Source organism: Portunus trituberculatus, chromosome 5 (genome assembly GCF_017591435.1).
Source record: "Portunus trituberculatus isolate SZX2019 chromosome 5, ASM1759143v1, whole genome shotgun sequence".
In the NCBI taxonomy this organism is placed as follows: domain Eukaryota; kingdom Metazoa; phylum Arthropoda; class Malacostraca; order Decapoda; family Portunidae; genus Portunus; species Portunus trituberculatus.
Genome location: NC_059259.1, coordinates 6,644,077 through 6,656,576, shown reverse-complemented (window position 1 = coordinate 6,656,576; position 12,500 = coordinate 6,644,077). Strand labels below are relative to the sequence as shown.

The following is a 12,500-nucleotide window of genomic DNA, read 5'->3' as shown; positions in this document are numbered from 1 at the left end:
AAATAAATGCTTAATAAATGAGTAAAATGAAGCAAGCATGATAGAGAGAGAGAGAGAGAGAGAGAGAGAGAGAGAGAGAGAGAGAGAGAGAGGAAAGTGTTATATTTTCTCTCTCTCTCTCTCTCTCTCTCTCTCTCTCTCTCTCTTTCTTCCCCTCCATTAATCTTTCTTTCCCATTATCTTTCCCCCTCTCTATAATCTCTTAAAGTTATGTAGAATCTAATCTCTCTCTCTCTCTCTCTCTCTCTCTCTCTCTCTCTCTCTCAACCTTTTCTCACCTTGTCGCCTTCACTTGCGTCAAATTGTGAAACCTTAATCTTATTTTGAGAGAGAGAGAGAGAGAGAGAGAGAGAGAGAGAGAGAGAGAGAGAGAGAGAGAGAGAGAGAGAGAGAGAGAGAGAGAATAATTCCTTTCTTCCCTCAGGTGGTGGAGTCAGATATAGAGAAAGGAGCGTTAGTAGAGCAAGGCCCACCTCCCTTTACACAACCAGGTAAGCAGGTGTGGAATGACAGGTGTGGAATGACAGGTGTGGAATGACAGGTGTGGAATGACAGGTGTGGAATGAACAGGTGTGGAATGACAGGTGTGGAATCAGGTGTGGAATGACAGGTGTGAAATGAACAGGTGTGGAATGAACAGGCGTGGAATGACAGGTGTGGAATGAACAGGTGTGAAATGACAGGTGTGGAATGACAGGTGTGGAATGAACAGGTGTGGAATGAACAGGTGTGGAATGACAGGTGTGGAATGAACAGGTGTGGAATGACAGGTGTGGAATCAGGTGTGGAATGACAGGTGTGGAATGAACAGGTGTGGAATAACAGGTGTGGAATCAGGTGTGGAATGAACTGGTGTGGAATGACAGGTGTGGAATGAACTGGTGTGGAATGACAGGTGTGGAATGAACAGGTGTGGAATGACAGGTGTGGAATGAACAGGTGTGGAATGACAGGTGTGAAATGAACTGGTGTGGAATGACAGGTGTGGAATCAGGTGTGGAATGAACAGGTGTGGAATGACAGGTGTGGAATGACAGGTGTGGAATGACAGGTGTGGAATGAACTGGTGTGGAATCAGGTGTGGAATGACAGGTGTGGAATGAACAGGTGTGGAATGACAGGTGTGGAATGAACAGGTCAAAAACAGAAAGGGAAAAAATGAATGAACGAAAAAAAAAAAAAAAAAGAAAAACGAGAAAAATAGAAATATAAAACAAGAGAAAATATAAAAAAAAGCCAAAAATAAGAAGAAAAACAAAAACATGAAAAAAAAACATTAAAAAAACAAAGAAATATAAAGAAAACAATAATTCACACACTCTATTAATAAAACAAAAAAATAATTAGGCAGAATATTAGCACAGGTACAATAGAACACCGGTGAATGCCTCTAGTTAATTAATGGTGAGGTATGTGTGTGTGTGTGTGTGTGTGTGTGTGTGTGTGTGTGTGTGTGTGTGTGTGTGTGTGTGTGTGTGTGTGTGTGTGTGTGGGTGTGAGTATCTGTGTCTAGGCAGCCTCAGGTAATGCAAAGGTAAAGAGTTAATTAGATAAAAAGCTTCACCGTGGATTAGGCTTAAAAAATGACTAATTAATAACACACAGGTAGGATTATTGGCAGGTGCATTAATGAGGTGAGGTGGAGGGCGAGGTGCGTTGGGTAATTAATGACAGGTAAGGGAAGAATGGAAGGAGAAGTAGTGTGGAATGAGAAATGTTAATCTTTTTTTTTTATCTGTCTGGAAATTAAAGGAATGTTTGAACTTGAAACTAAATAAGGAATAAAAGGAAGCATGAGACAGAAGAAAGAAACAAAGTAATAATAGACATAGAAGGAATAAATAAAAAAAAAAACCACGAAAGACGAGAGAAACAAACAATTACAATAACTTCTTAAAACACGTAATGAGAGCATACAATCACGTTTTTCTTAACTGTTTTATAAGAGGATTTGAAAATAAACTAAATAAACAATAAACAATAAAAAGAACCATAGAAACAGAACGAATAAATAATAATAAAAAACATGAAACAAGAAAGAAAACAAAGAAAAAAATAATACTATAATTTTGCGTGAAAATGAATGACAAAAGAACGAAAAAAAAAAAAATAAAATAGACAAACGTGAAGAAATATTTATGGAGTTATTGTGAAAAAAGATAAGATAATGATGAATAATTTGGAACCAGGTAAGTAATTTAAAAACAAAAAATAATAATGTACCTTATATTTTGTTTTTATATAAAGCACCACTGTTTGGAATTTAAAAAGAAAAGCAATACTATAATTTCTGTTTAAATAAAATGATAATGGATAACAAAAAAAGTGAAAAAAAAGTAAAATAGACGAAAGTGAAGAAATATTTATAGACAAAAAAAGAGAATAAGAGAAGGAAAGCATGAATAAAGAAATAGAGAATAGAGATAGTGAGTGAGGTGAGGTGGAGAAAGGATGTATGAAGGAAGAATGAAAGAAAAAAGGAAAGAAAAGAAAGATGAAAGAAGAAATAAGAAAAAATTTGAAGAATGAGAAAATGGAAGAAAAAAATGAAAGATAACAAAAAAAATGTAGTAAGTGAGGCGAGACAGAGAAAGAATGTATGAAGGAAGAAAGAATGAAAGAAAAAAGAAGGAAAAGAAAGAAGCAACAGATCCTTCATTATGAGAGGGGAGAAATGACATGACATGGTAAATTTGCTTTTAATTAAAGACATATTTGAAATGAAGAAAATTTGAGGCTAATTATAACTCCTCTCTCTCTCTCTCTCTCTCTCTCTCTCTCTCTGCAATTTTTCGTATTTTCTCTTTCTCATTTCGTTTATTTTTGTTTATTTTCTCTCTCTCTCTCTCTCTCTCTCTCTCTCTCTCTCTGTAATTTCTTCTATTTTGTTCTTTCCTTCCTCTGTTTTGTTTTGTTGTCTGGTTTATTGCTCTCTCTCTCTCTCTCTCTCTCTCTCTCTCTCTCTCTCTCTCTCTCTCTCTCTCTCTCTCTCTCACAGCGACGCTTGGGGCTCTCTCATGGACCTCCACTCTCCCACGCGACAGTTCAACATTGCCGACACTTTTTCGTCAGCCTCTTTAGCTTATGTGGTAAGTCACCCCCCTCTCTCTCTCTCTCTCTCTCTCTCTCTGTTGTGTTTTTCCTTGTGCTATTTCTAGATTTTCTTTCCTCGTGTTTTGTTATTCTTCCTCCTTCTCCTCCTCCTCCTCTTCTTTTTCTTCTTCTTATCATTATTATCGTTCCTCCTCCTCCTCCTCCTCCTCCTCGTCTTCCTATCCTATATACTTCGCCTCTCCTGTCATCCTTAATTTCCTCCTCCTACGCGGCCTCCTGCTGTGAGTCCTTCCTCCTCCTCCTCCTCCTCCTCCTCCTCCTCTTCCTTTTCCTCAACCTTCTTCTCCTTCTTCTCCACTTCCCTTTCTTCACTTCATATCTTTCACCTCCTATTTCTCCTTCTTCTCCTCCTTCTCCTCCTCCTCCTCCTCCTCCTACTCCTCTTTCTTTTCCTCAACCTCCTCGTCCTTCTTCTCCACTTCCCTTTCTTCGTTTATATTTATTTAACCTTCACCTTCACCTTCATCTCCACCTCCACCACCACCACCACCACCACCTCCTCCTCCTCCTCCTCCTCCATTTTCTTCTGATCGAGGCACAACAGGTCTGCTGCCCCTTGTTCTTCTATTGTGTTCCTTTGTATGCCTCCTTTCACCTTCACCCACCTGTCCTCACCTTTCCTGGAACCCAAAGTCTTTCATTCAGGTGTTCACAGGTGAGTTTAGCAGGTAACTGAAGAAGTAATTAATTAATGTCTTACCTGATTTTACTTCCAGATTTTTCAATGTTATTTCTTTCTAATTTTTCAATCTATTTTTTTTATTTAGAGATTTTGAGTTTTTTTTTTTTTTTTCTCTTATTTGTGTTTAGTTTTATTTTCTTTTTATTATTTATTGTGTATTTTTCAGTTTTTGTTTTGTTTTTATGTTATTTTTTTCATTGTTGTTATATATATATATTTTTTTTTTTTTGTGAATTTATATTTCGTTTGCTTTTGTTTTTCTATTCATTATTTTTTTTTCATTTTTTTTGTATGCATAATGAATGTATGTAATGATTATAAATAATTGATTAACACGCACGCACACACACACACACACACACACACACACACACACACACACACACACACACACACACACACACACATACACACTGCATCGTGCTTGAAAAAAGAATAAATAAAACATAAAAACTAACACAAAATTAACATCAACTAGAAAAATTAAAATAACATAACAGAGAGAGAGAGAGAGAGAGAGAGAGAGAGAGAGAGAGAGAGAGAGAGAGAGAGAGAGAGAGAGAGAAAGAAGCATGGCAATAAGGTCCGTATTCCGAAACGCTTTGCTCTCTAACCACGAGTATTTTCCAAGGCCACTGAGATGATTAGCTGAGTTTTCAAGAGTGTTTTCCAGTTAATAATTCAGAAATCTTGTCACTCTGCCTCTAGAAATGTAAAAACACCTTAAAAAACAGTGTAAATTCAATGATAATGGAGAAATCTTGTCTCTCTGCCTCTAGAACAGTAAAAAACATCTTAAAATCAATAGATGCAATGATAATGAAGAAATCTTGTCATTCTGTCTCTAGAAATGTAAAAACACCTTAAAAAAACAAGTGTAGATTGAATAATAATGCAGAAATCTTGCCATTCTGCCTCTAGAACCGTAAAAACCATATTGAAAACCAGTGTAGATTCAATGATGATGCAGAAATCTTGTCACTCTGCCTCTAGAACCGTAAAAACACCTTTAAAAACAAGTATAGATTTAATGATAATGCAGAAATGTTGACACTCTATCTCTAAAACCGTAAAAACACCTTAAAAAAAAACAAGTGCATATTTAATAATAATGCAGAAATCTTGTCACTCTGCCTCTAAAAATGTAAAAAAAAAATAATAAAAACCAGTGTAGATTCATTGATAATACACAAATTGCTACTCCTGGAAATGTAAAAAAAAAACAACAACTTAAAAAACAAGTGTAGATTTAATAATAATGCAGAAATCTTGTCACTTTCCCTCTAGAAATGTAAAAAAAAAAAACACCCAAAAAACTCGTGTAAATTGAAATAAAGCCTTTTGAAATAGTGAAAGTGAAGCGCAGAAGTGTTTAAGAGTACGAGCTTAAGCAACCCTCTTCCCATTTTCTCTAGTGTGCCCTGACTGTCTGTCCGTCTGTCTGTTCCAGAAACGCTACCTTCGCTAAGTGTTAACCTTCAGCATGTCACCCACCACTCTCACTTCTCTGCAATTTACAAAGTTGTGAGTAAAATAAACAAGAGGAAGAAAGAAAACTAGTAATGTAAAGTTAAGGGGTGACTAATGTTTTTGTGTGTGTGTGTGTGTGTTGTGTGTGTGTGTGTGTGTGTGTGTGTGTGTGTGTGTGTGTGTGTGTGTGTGTGTTTGTTACTCATGTTTCTGAGGTTTGCATATAAGAAAGCTTACCATTTAAAGATAAGGCATGGTTAAGATATATATATTTATTTACCTTTTTTTCAGTTTACAATGTTATGAGTGAAATAATAAGGAAAAAAAGAGAATTTGTAATGTAATAAGGGTGACTAAGGTGTTCTATTTTTTTTTTTTTTGCTTGTGTGTTTTTTTTCTCATTACTTCATCGCTATTTACAAAAGCTGTGAGTGAAAAATTAAAGATAAGACAACTAACACTGTAAAGTAAAAAAGTGGCTAATATTTTCCTTGTTCGTAATTTTCTGTAACGAAGAAAATCAAAACTAAAACTAACAATACAAATCTAAAGAGTGGGTAATATTTTTTCTGTGTGTTTTTGTATTTTCATTACTAAATAATCGTTGTGGATAAAAACAATACCAAGAAATGAAATAAACCAACTGACAATGACAACAATAACAAGAGTAACACACAGATTGTTTATTTCATCAGTATTTTTTATGCCTTGTTTTTGTGAGTCGTAATAACACCAGAACTTACCAACGAGTGAGTGTTCTGTTCACAAAGTTAACTCCTTCAGTACCAAGACGCTTTTTCATATTCATCCTGCTTACTATTTGGTGATTTTATACAGCTTCAGAAACTAATGTGGGGATTAAAATAGTGAAGACTGTGGCCATTAATCTTCTGACCTCCATAGACCCTTCCTAATGTCAATAAAATGGTGGTGTTTTAAAATGCCCTAAAAACATGAGTCTCCATATTAATTCAGCTTACTATTTGGTGATTTTATACAGATTCAGAAACTTATGTGGGAGATTAAAATAGTGAAGACAGTGGCCATTAATCTTCTGACCTCCATAGACCCTTCCTAGTGCAAATAAAATCTTCTAATCACACCCAAACTCGCAGTAAAAATGCGTCCCAGTACTGAAGAGGTTAATTGTTTTTTTGTGGATTATAAAGTTGTGAGAAAAGAAAATTATCAATGAAAATAATGGAAAAGAGAATGATTGTGAAGAAATGACTAAAGTTTCTTCTTCAATACGGAGTCAAGTTTGTTTTGTATTAATTAATGTTGAAATAATCCAGTGCTGTGTGTGTGTGTGTGTGTGTGTGTGTGTGTGTGTGTGTGTGTGTGTGTGTGTGTGTGTGTGTGTGTGTGTAACTGGTAATCATAATATTCATTTTCACTAGCATATTCTCAACTATTTACCTCTTTCTCCTCTTCGTCTTCCTCCTACTCCTTACTCCTTCTTCCTTTCCTCCTCACACTTCTCCCTCATTCTCCTTCATATTCTTCTTTTCCTCCATTTATTCATCTCCTCTTCCTCATCATCATCATCATCATCATCATCATCTATTTAATAATTTCTCACTTTCGTCCTCCTCCTCCTTTTCCTCTTCATTCTCTACCATCATCCTCTTCTTCTTTTCTCCTTTTGCTGCTTCTTGTCTCCTCCTCCTCCTCCTCCTCCTCCTCCTCCTCCTCCTCCTTCTTCACCATTCCTTCCTTCACAGAAACTCGGGAAGAGAAAGATAAATGATAAGAAGAAGAGATAAGAATTAAGAAAAATGATCCTGCGAAGTCTTTCTTTGTTTCTGCTACTACTACTACTACTACTACTACTACTACTACTACTACTACTACTACTAATACTACTACTAACTACTACGGCCATGAGGTAATGATAGTAGTAGTAGTAGTAGTAGTAGTAGTAGTAGTAGTAGTAGTAGTAGTAGTAGTAAAAAGAAGCTGGATATGAAAGAAAAGGAAGAAATAACATGAAAGAAAGAAAGAAAGAAGAGTAAGAAAAAAAATAAGAAAGGAAGGAAGGAAGGAAGATAAAAAGAAAAAAGAAAAGAAAATAGAAAAAAAAAATACCAGGAATCAATAAAGTAAAGACAACGAAAATAAAATAAAATAAACGAAAAGGGAAAAAAGAAGAAGAAAAGGAGAGCGAGAAGGAAGGAAGGAAGGAAGGAAGGAAGGAAGGAAGGAAGGAAGGAAGGAAGGAAGGAAGGAGAGAGGGAGGGAAAAGGCTTCATATCACCTTACCTGTTACTTCTCATTAATTCACCTGTCCCATCAACACCAAACCACCTTCACGTAGACATATGAGGTGATAAGAGAGAGAGAGAGAGAGAGAGAGAGAGAGAGAGAGAGAGAGAGAGAGAGAGAGAGAATTAGTACATAGCAAATACTCTTACGAAAAAATTGAAAAAAAAGTCAGCGTACGTGTGTGTGTGTGTGTGTGTGTGTGTGTGTGTGTGTGTGTGTGTGTGTGTGTGTGTGTGTGTGTGTGTGTGTGTGTGTGTGTGTGTGTGTGTGTGTGTATGTATGTGTGTGGGTTATTGTAAAGGCCTATTTTTTCTCTTTTCACAGCCTACGAAGCGACCTAGTAAGAAGTACAGAGCCCCACAGCCCCCTTGCAGGACTGCCTGACCCACACCTGCCCACACCTGTCACGGAGAAAGGAAGGAAAGGAAGGAAGGAAGGAAGGAAGGAAGGAAGGAAAGGTGTATATGTAAGAGAATTTGTATATAAGAAAAACTGAAGGAAGAAGAATGAAAGAAGTTATTTGGGTTAGTTTGCATTGAAAGAAGGAAGGAAGGAAGGAAGGAAGGAAGGAAGGAAGGAAGGAAGGAAGGAAGGATAAAATAATGAATGGTTAAGAGAATGAAGAACGTGATAGAAGTTAGTGATGAAGTAAGGGAAGAAGGAAAGAAGAGAGGAAGAGTGATAAAGAAAATGATAGAAATGTTTAGAGGTAAGAAAAGAAGAAGAAAAGATAAAAAAAGAGGAGGAAGAAAAGAAAAAAAGGAAAATGAGAAAAGAAAAGAAAAAAAGAAAGATAGAAGACAAAACAGAAGACAGGAAAAGTGAAGAAACAAAGATTAAAAAATGAAAAAAATGTAGAAAAAAAGAGGAAAACAAAAAAAGGAGAAAAAAGAGAAGCAAAAAAAGAAAATGGGAAAAAAAGAAGTAGAAAAAAGAAAGAAGATAAGAATAATGGTGAAAGGAAGAGAGAAAAGAGAGTAAAAGTGTAGAAAGAGAGATAGAAAGAAGGAAAAAGAAAAGGAGAAGTAGAAAAGGATGAAAAAAATTGAATAAGGAGAAAGAAGAGGAGAGATAGAAAAGAAGGAAGAAAAGTAAAGAAAGAAAAAGAAAGAAAAGGAGAAAAAAAGGTGAAATAAGAAAGAGGAAACGAAAAAATAGAAGGAAGAGAGAAGAAAGAAGAGAAAGAAGGAGAAACAGAAAAGAAAGAAGAAAGAGAGAAAAAGTTAAATGAGAAAGAGGAAACGAAAAAAAAAAGGAAAAGGAACAGAGAAGAGAGAGAGAGAGAGAGAGAGAGAGAGAGAGAGAGAGAGAGAGAGAGAGAGAGAAGGGAGAGAAAGGAGAGGGGAAAAGCGAGGTGAGGGTAAAGTCCTGTGCAGGATTTCTCGTCTCCCAGAGGAATCCTACGACGAGATTAGAATTTCCACACACCTCCACACCTCCCCCCTTCCACACCTGCCCTCTACACCTGTCCTCTACACCTGCCCCCTCCACACCTGTCCCTCCAAACCTGCCCTTGCCTGATTACACCTCCAGTCACCTCCTGGGAGAGAGAGAGAGAGAGAGAGAGAGAGAGAGAGAGAGAGAGAGAGAGAGAGAGAGAGAGAGAGATTTTGTGTGTGATTTTTGGTGTATATATATTTTTTTCTGTCTCTTTTTTATGTATTTCTCTCTCTCTCTCTCTCTCTCTCTCTCTCTCTCTCTCTCTCTCTCTCTCTCTCTCGGACAGTAATCTTCTTGTCCTGTTATCTTAATCCTCTTTTTCTCTTCCTTTTTTTGTTGTTCGTTTTTTCTTGAGGAGAGTTTTATTATTAGTCTTCTTCTTCTTCTTCTTCTTCTTCTTTTTGTATTTCTCTTAATTTTTGTGCATTTTTCAATTGAGGAAAAGAGATTTACTACTTTTCTCTTCATTTTCTTCTTAATTCTCCTTTTCTACTTCTTATTCTCTCTTTTTTTCTCCTCCTCCTCCTCCTCCTCCTCCTCCTCTCTCAATGGATTAAATAAAATAGAGCTTATAAAAAAGATCTGCTTGGGGAAAAGTCTCCTCCTCCTCCTCCTCCTCCTCCTCCTCCTCCTCCTCCTCCTCCTCCTCCTCCTCCTCCTCCACCTCCTCCTCCTCCTCCTCCTCCTCTTCCTTTTATCATAAACACAGGAAAAGATAAGGACAATGATGTTTGTTCTTTCTTTGTGTACTCTTGTGTTCCTCCTCTTCCTCCTCCTCCTTCTCCTCGTGTCCTATCATTAATCCTTATTCTTAGCGGCCCTTCACTCCTCCTTAATCCTTATTCTTAGCTCTCTCTCTCTCTCTCTCTCTCTCTCTCTCTCTCTCTTTCTCTCTCTCTCTCTCTCTGGGTTGGTGTTTTTTATCGTTTTCTCTGTCAATATAATAAGTTTTCTCGTTTTTTTTGTCATTTCTCTCTAAATTTGTGGCCTTTAATGGTTTAAGTGAGAGAGAGAGAGAGAGAGAGAGAGAGAGAGAGAGAGAGAGAGAGAGAGAGAGAGAGAGAGAGAGTGTTGAGGACGGTCTTGTTTTTTTTTAGGTTAATTGCAAAAAAAAAAGTGTTTATATTATCACTATTATTATTTTTTTGTCTCTATCTCTCTTCTTTTTTTTTTTTTTTTTTTTTTTGGTGAGGGTTTAATATTTTGTGGTGTCATGTTTTGGTGATGCCTCGAGTGAAGTGATGGTGATGATGGTGATTATTCATTTGTTTTCTCTTTTTTTTTTTTTCTGTGGAGGTCATCGCGCCATCATCACCATCAGCTAATGGCGGGTTTTGATGGCTCCTGTCGTTTTAATAATGGCTGTCTTCATTTTGTATATGCCTAATTTTGGTCTTTCCGTCACGTGTTCCTTAGTGTGTTATTGCAATGTGACCCCTTGTTCTCGCCACGACCACTGCCACTCACCCTGTCACACTACTACTACTACTACTATTACTATTACTACAACTACTACTTACTTATTTACTTACTCACTACATACCACTTCTACTACTACTACTACTACTTCTACTACTACTACTACTACTACTACTGCTGCTGCTACTACTACCTCATTCAGCAATATCATAACAACTAATACAACTACAACCACAATATTCCAATCCAACACCTCTACTACTACTACTACTACTACTACTACTACTACAATAGACGCAGTACCTCTCACTAAACCACTGCCAACCACTGCAACCACCAGCACTGCCAATGTCACTGCCTATTTACTAGTTAATAACATAAGGTACACGTTTTGAAGTACCTTTCCTATGTACTCGTCCCTGCTCACTAGTACAGCCAGGTAACTCCGCCAGGTGTACTAAGGTGGTAGGTAGGATGAGGAGTACTTGTTTTTGCTGGTACTAGTTAGTTTGATCCTGTTACTGGTTCTCTTTTGATATTGGTACCTAAATATTTGATGGGTATTGTAATTTAAAGGTACCTCTTGTTTGTAATATCTGTTTGTGTATGATTCTTCTGGTGGTTTTTGGGAGATGAGTGTTTGTGTGTATGTGTGTGTGTGTGTGTGTGTGTGTGTGTAAAAATAGAACAAATCTACTGTCTTTTCTCTGCTTCAGTTGTAGGAATGACTTAATCGACAGACCAGTTTCTTTTCATAACAACAAAATGAAGAAAAAAAAAAAAACAGCAACAAGGGAAACACGAAAAGAGATCAAGTAAAGACGAGAAAAACACCAAGTACTGAACCCTTTGAATTACAGAAAACTGACAGTCGTGTGGGTTTATAAGGTGTTGAATTAATCATTTCACATTTAGACAGAAGAATTAAGAGAAGAGACGGAAAAACAGTGAGGGAGATTACAGTACTCACAATCTAGAGAGAGAGAGAGAGAGAGAGAGAGAGAGAGAGAGAGAGAGAGAGAGAGAGAGAGAGAGAGAGAGTTTCGTATTTAATTTCCACTTCCACAAACACATAGGATTTAAAAAAGGATTCGATACTGTTTTGTTTTCCAGACTTCAAACAATAATTTTTTTCCCCTTTATCGAAAGAGGGAAGAAAAAAAAAAAAAAAAACTGGCAAATTAATTTCTCTTCACATAAACGTTTCAAAAATGTTCAAAAAATCCTTCAAAATAACAATGGGTTTTTCTTCCCTCTCTTCCTACGTAGAGTATCTAATCCTCTTTAGCCCACAATGAGGAGAGCAACGTATAAGGAACAACGTAACTGTGAAAAGATACAAACAGGTTCCAACTCCCTACCATTGTGAGCTTTTGTAACAGTAAATCCTCTTTTTGTTGAATTAGGAGGAGGATCAGGCCGAGTTGGGGAGGGAGAGAGAGAGAGAGAAGAGAGAGAAAAAAAAAGAGAGAGTAGAGAAGAGGATTGAGTTCCCTTTGTTGTTAATGAAGAGAGATAGACACAGGTAGGGTAGTTGAGTTGACTGACTGACTGACTGACTGACTGACTGACTGACTGATCTCACTTCTCCCTCTCCTCCATTATTTCCTCTCTTAAACCTCCGTCTTTCCTTTCCTTCCTTCTTTCTTTTCCTTTACATTTTCTCTCTCTCTCTCTCTCTCTCTCTCTCTCTCTCTCTCTCTCTCTCTCTCTCTCTCTCTTTCTCTCCCTCCAGTCCAGTCTGTCAGAAGTGAAAGTGTGTGATTTGATTCTGACATTTAAAAAGAAGATGTGAAAAAAAAGAGAGAATGACGAAAAGATATGAAAAAAAAAATGATGTTGAATGATAAAAGAGTGTAACATTGTAAAGAGGTTTGTAATACTGAACGTAATATTAAGAGAAACAGAGCGAGAATTAAAGGAAGCCAATTGGATGAAATGTAGTGAGGTGCTTGTTAAGTCTTGTTGCATGATGAAAAAGTTGTGATATTTGTAGAAAAGTGACCGATAAGAGTGGAAAAGTAGGGATACTTATTAAGGAAGTGAACGATTGGTAGGGAAAAGTAGTGAAAAGTGCTAGGAAGTAGTTGATAAGTAGAAGATGAGACGG

At 36.9% G+C, this 12,500-nt stretch overlaps 1 protein-coding gene and 1 long non-coding RNA gene across 2 annotated transcripts in view; both read left to right on the top strand.

Moving 5' to 3' along the window:
* The window catches only part of LOC123513270 (flocculation protein FLO11-like), a 55,948-nt gene extending 47,846 nt beyond the window's left edge, over positions 1 to 8,102 (top strand). The window contains 3 exon segments of the mRNA XM_045270342.1: positions 425 to 491; positions 2,999 to 3,089; positions 7,856 to 8,102. Coding sequence (XP_045126277.1) covers positions 425 to 491; positions 2,999 to 3,089; positions 7,856 to 7,915 — 218 coding nt within the window. The 3' untranslated portion in view covers positions 7,916 to 8,102.
* Positions 8,103 to 10,047: 1,945 nt separating this feature from the next.
* LOC123513259 overlaps positions 10,048 to 12,500 on the top strand; it is an 11,122-nt gene continuing 8,669 nt past the window's right edge. The window contains exon 1 of the long non-coding RNA XR_006677306.1: positions 10,048 to 11,430. This is a non-coding gene — a long non-coding RNA (uncharacterized LOC123513259). The remainder of the gene's footprint in view (positions 11,431 to 12,500) is intronic.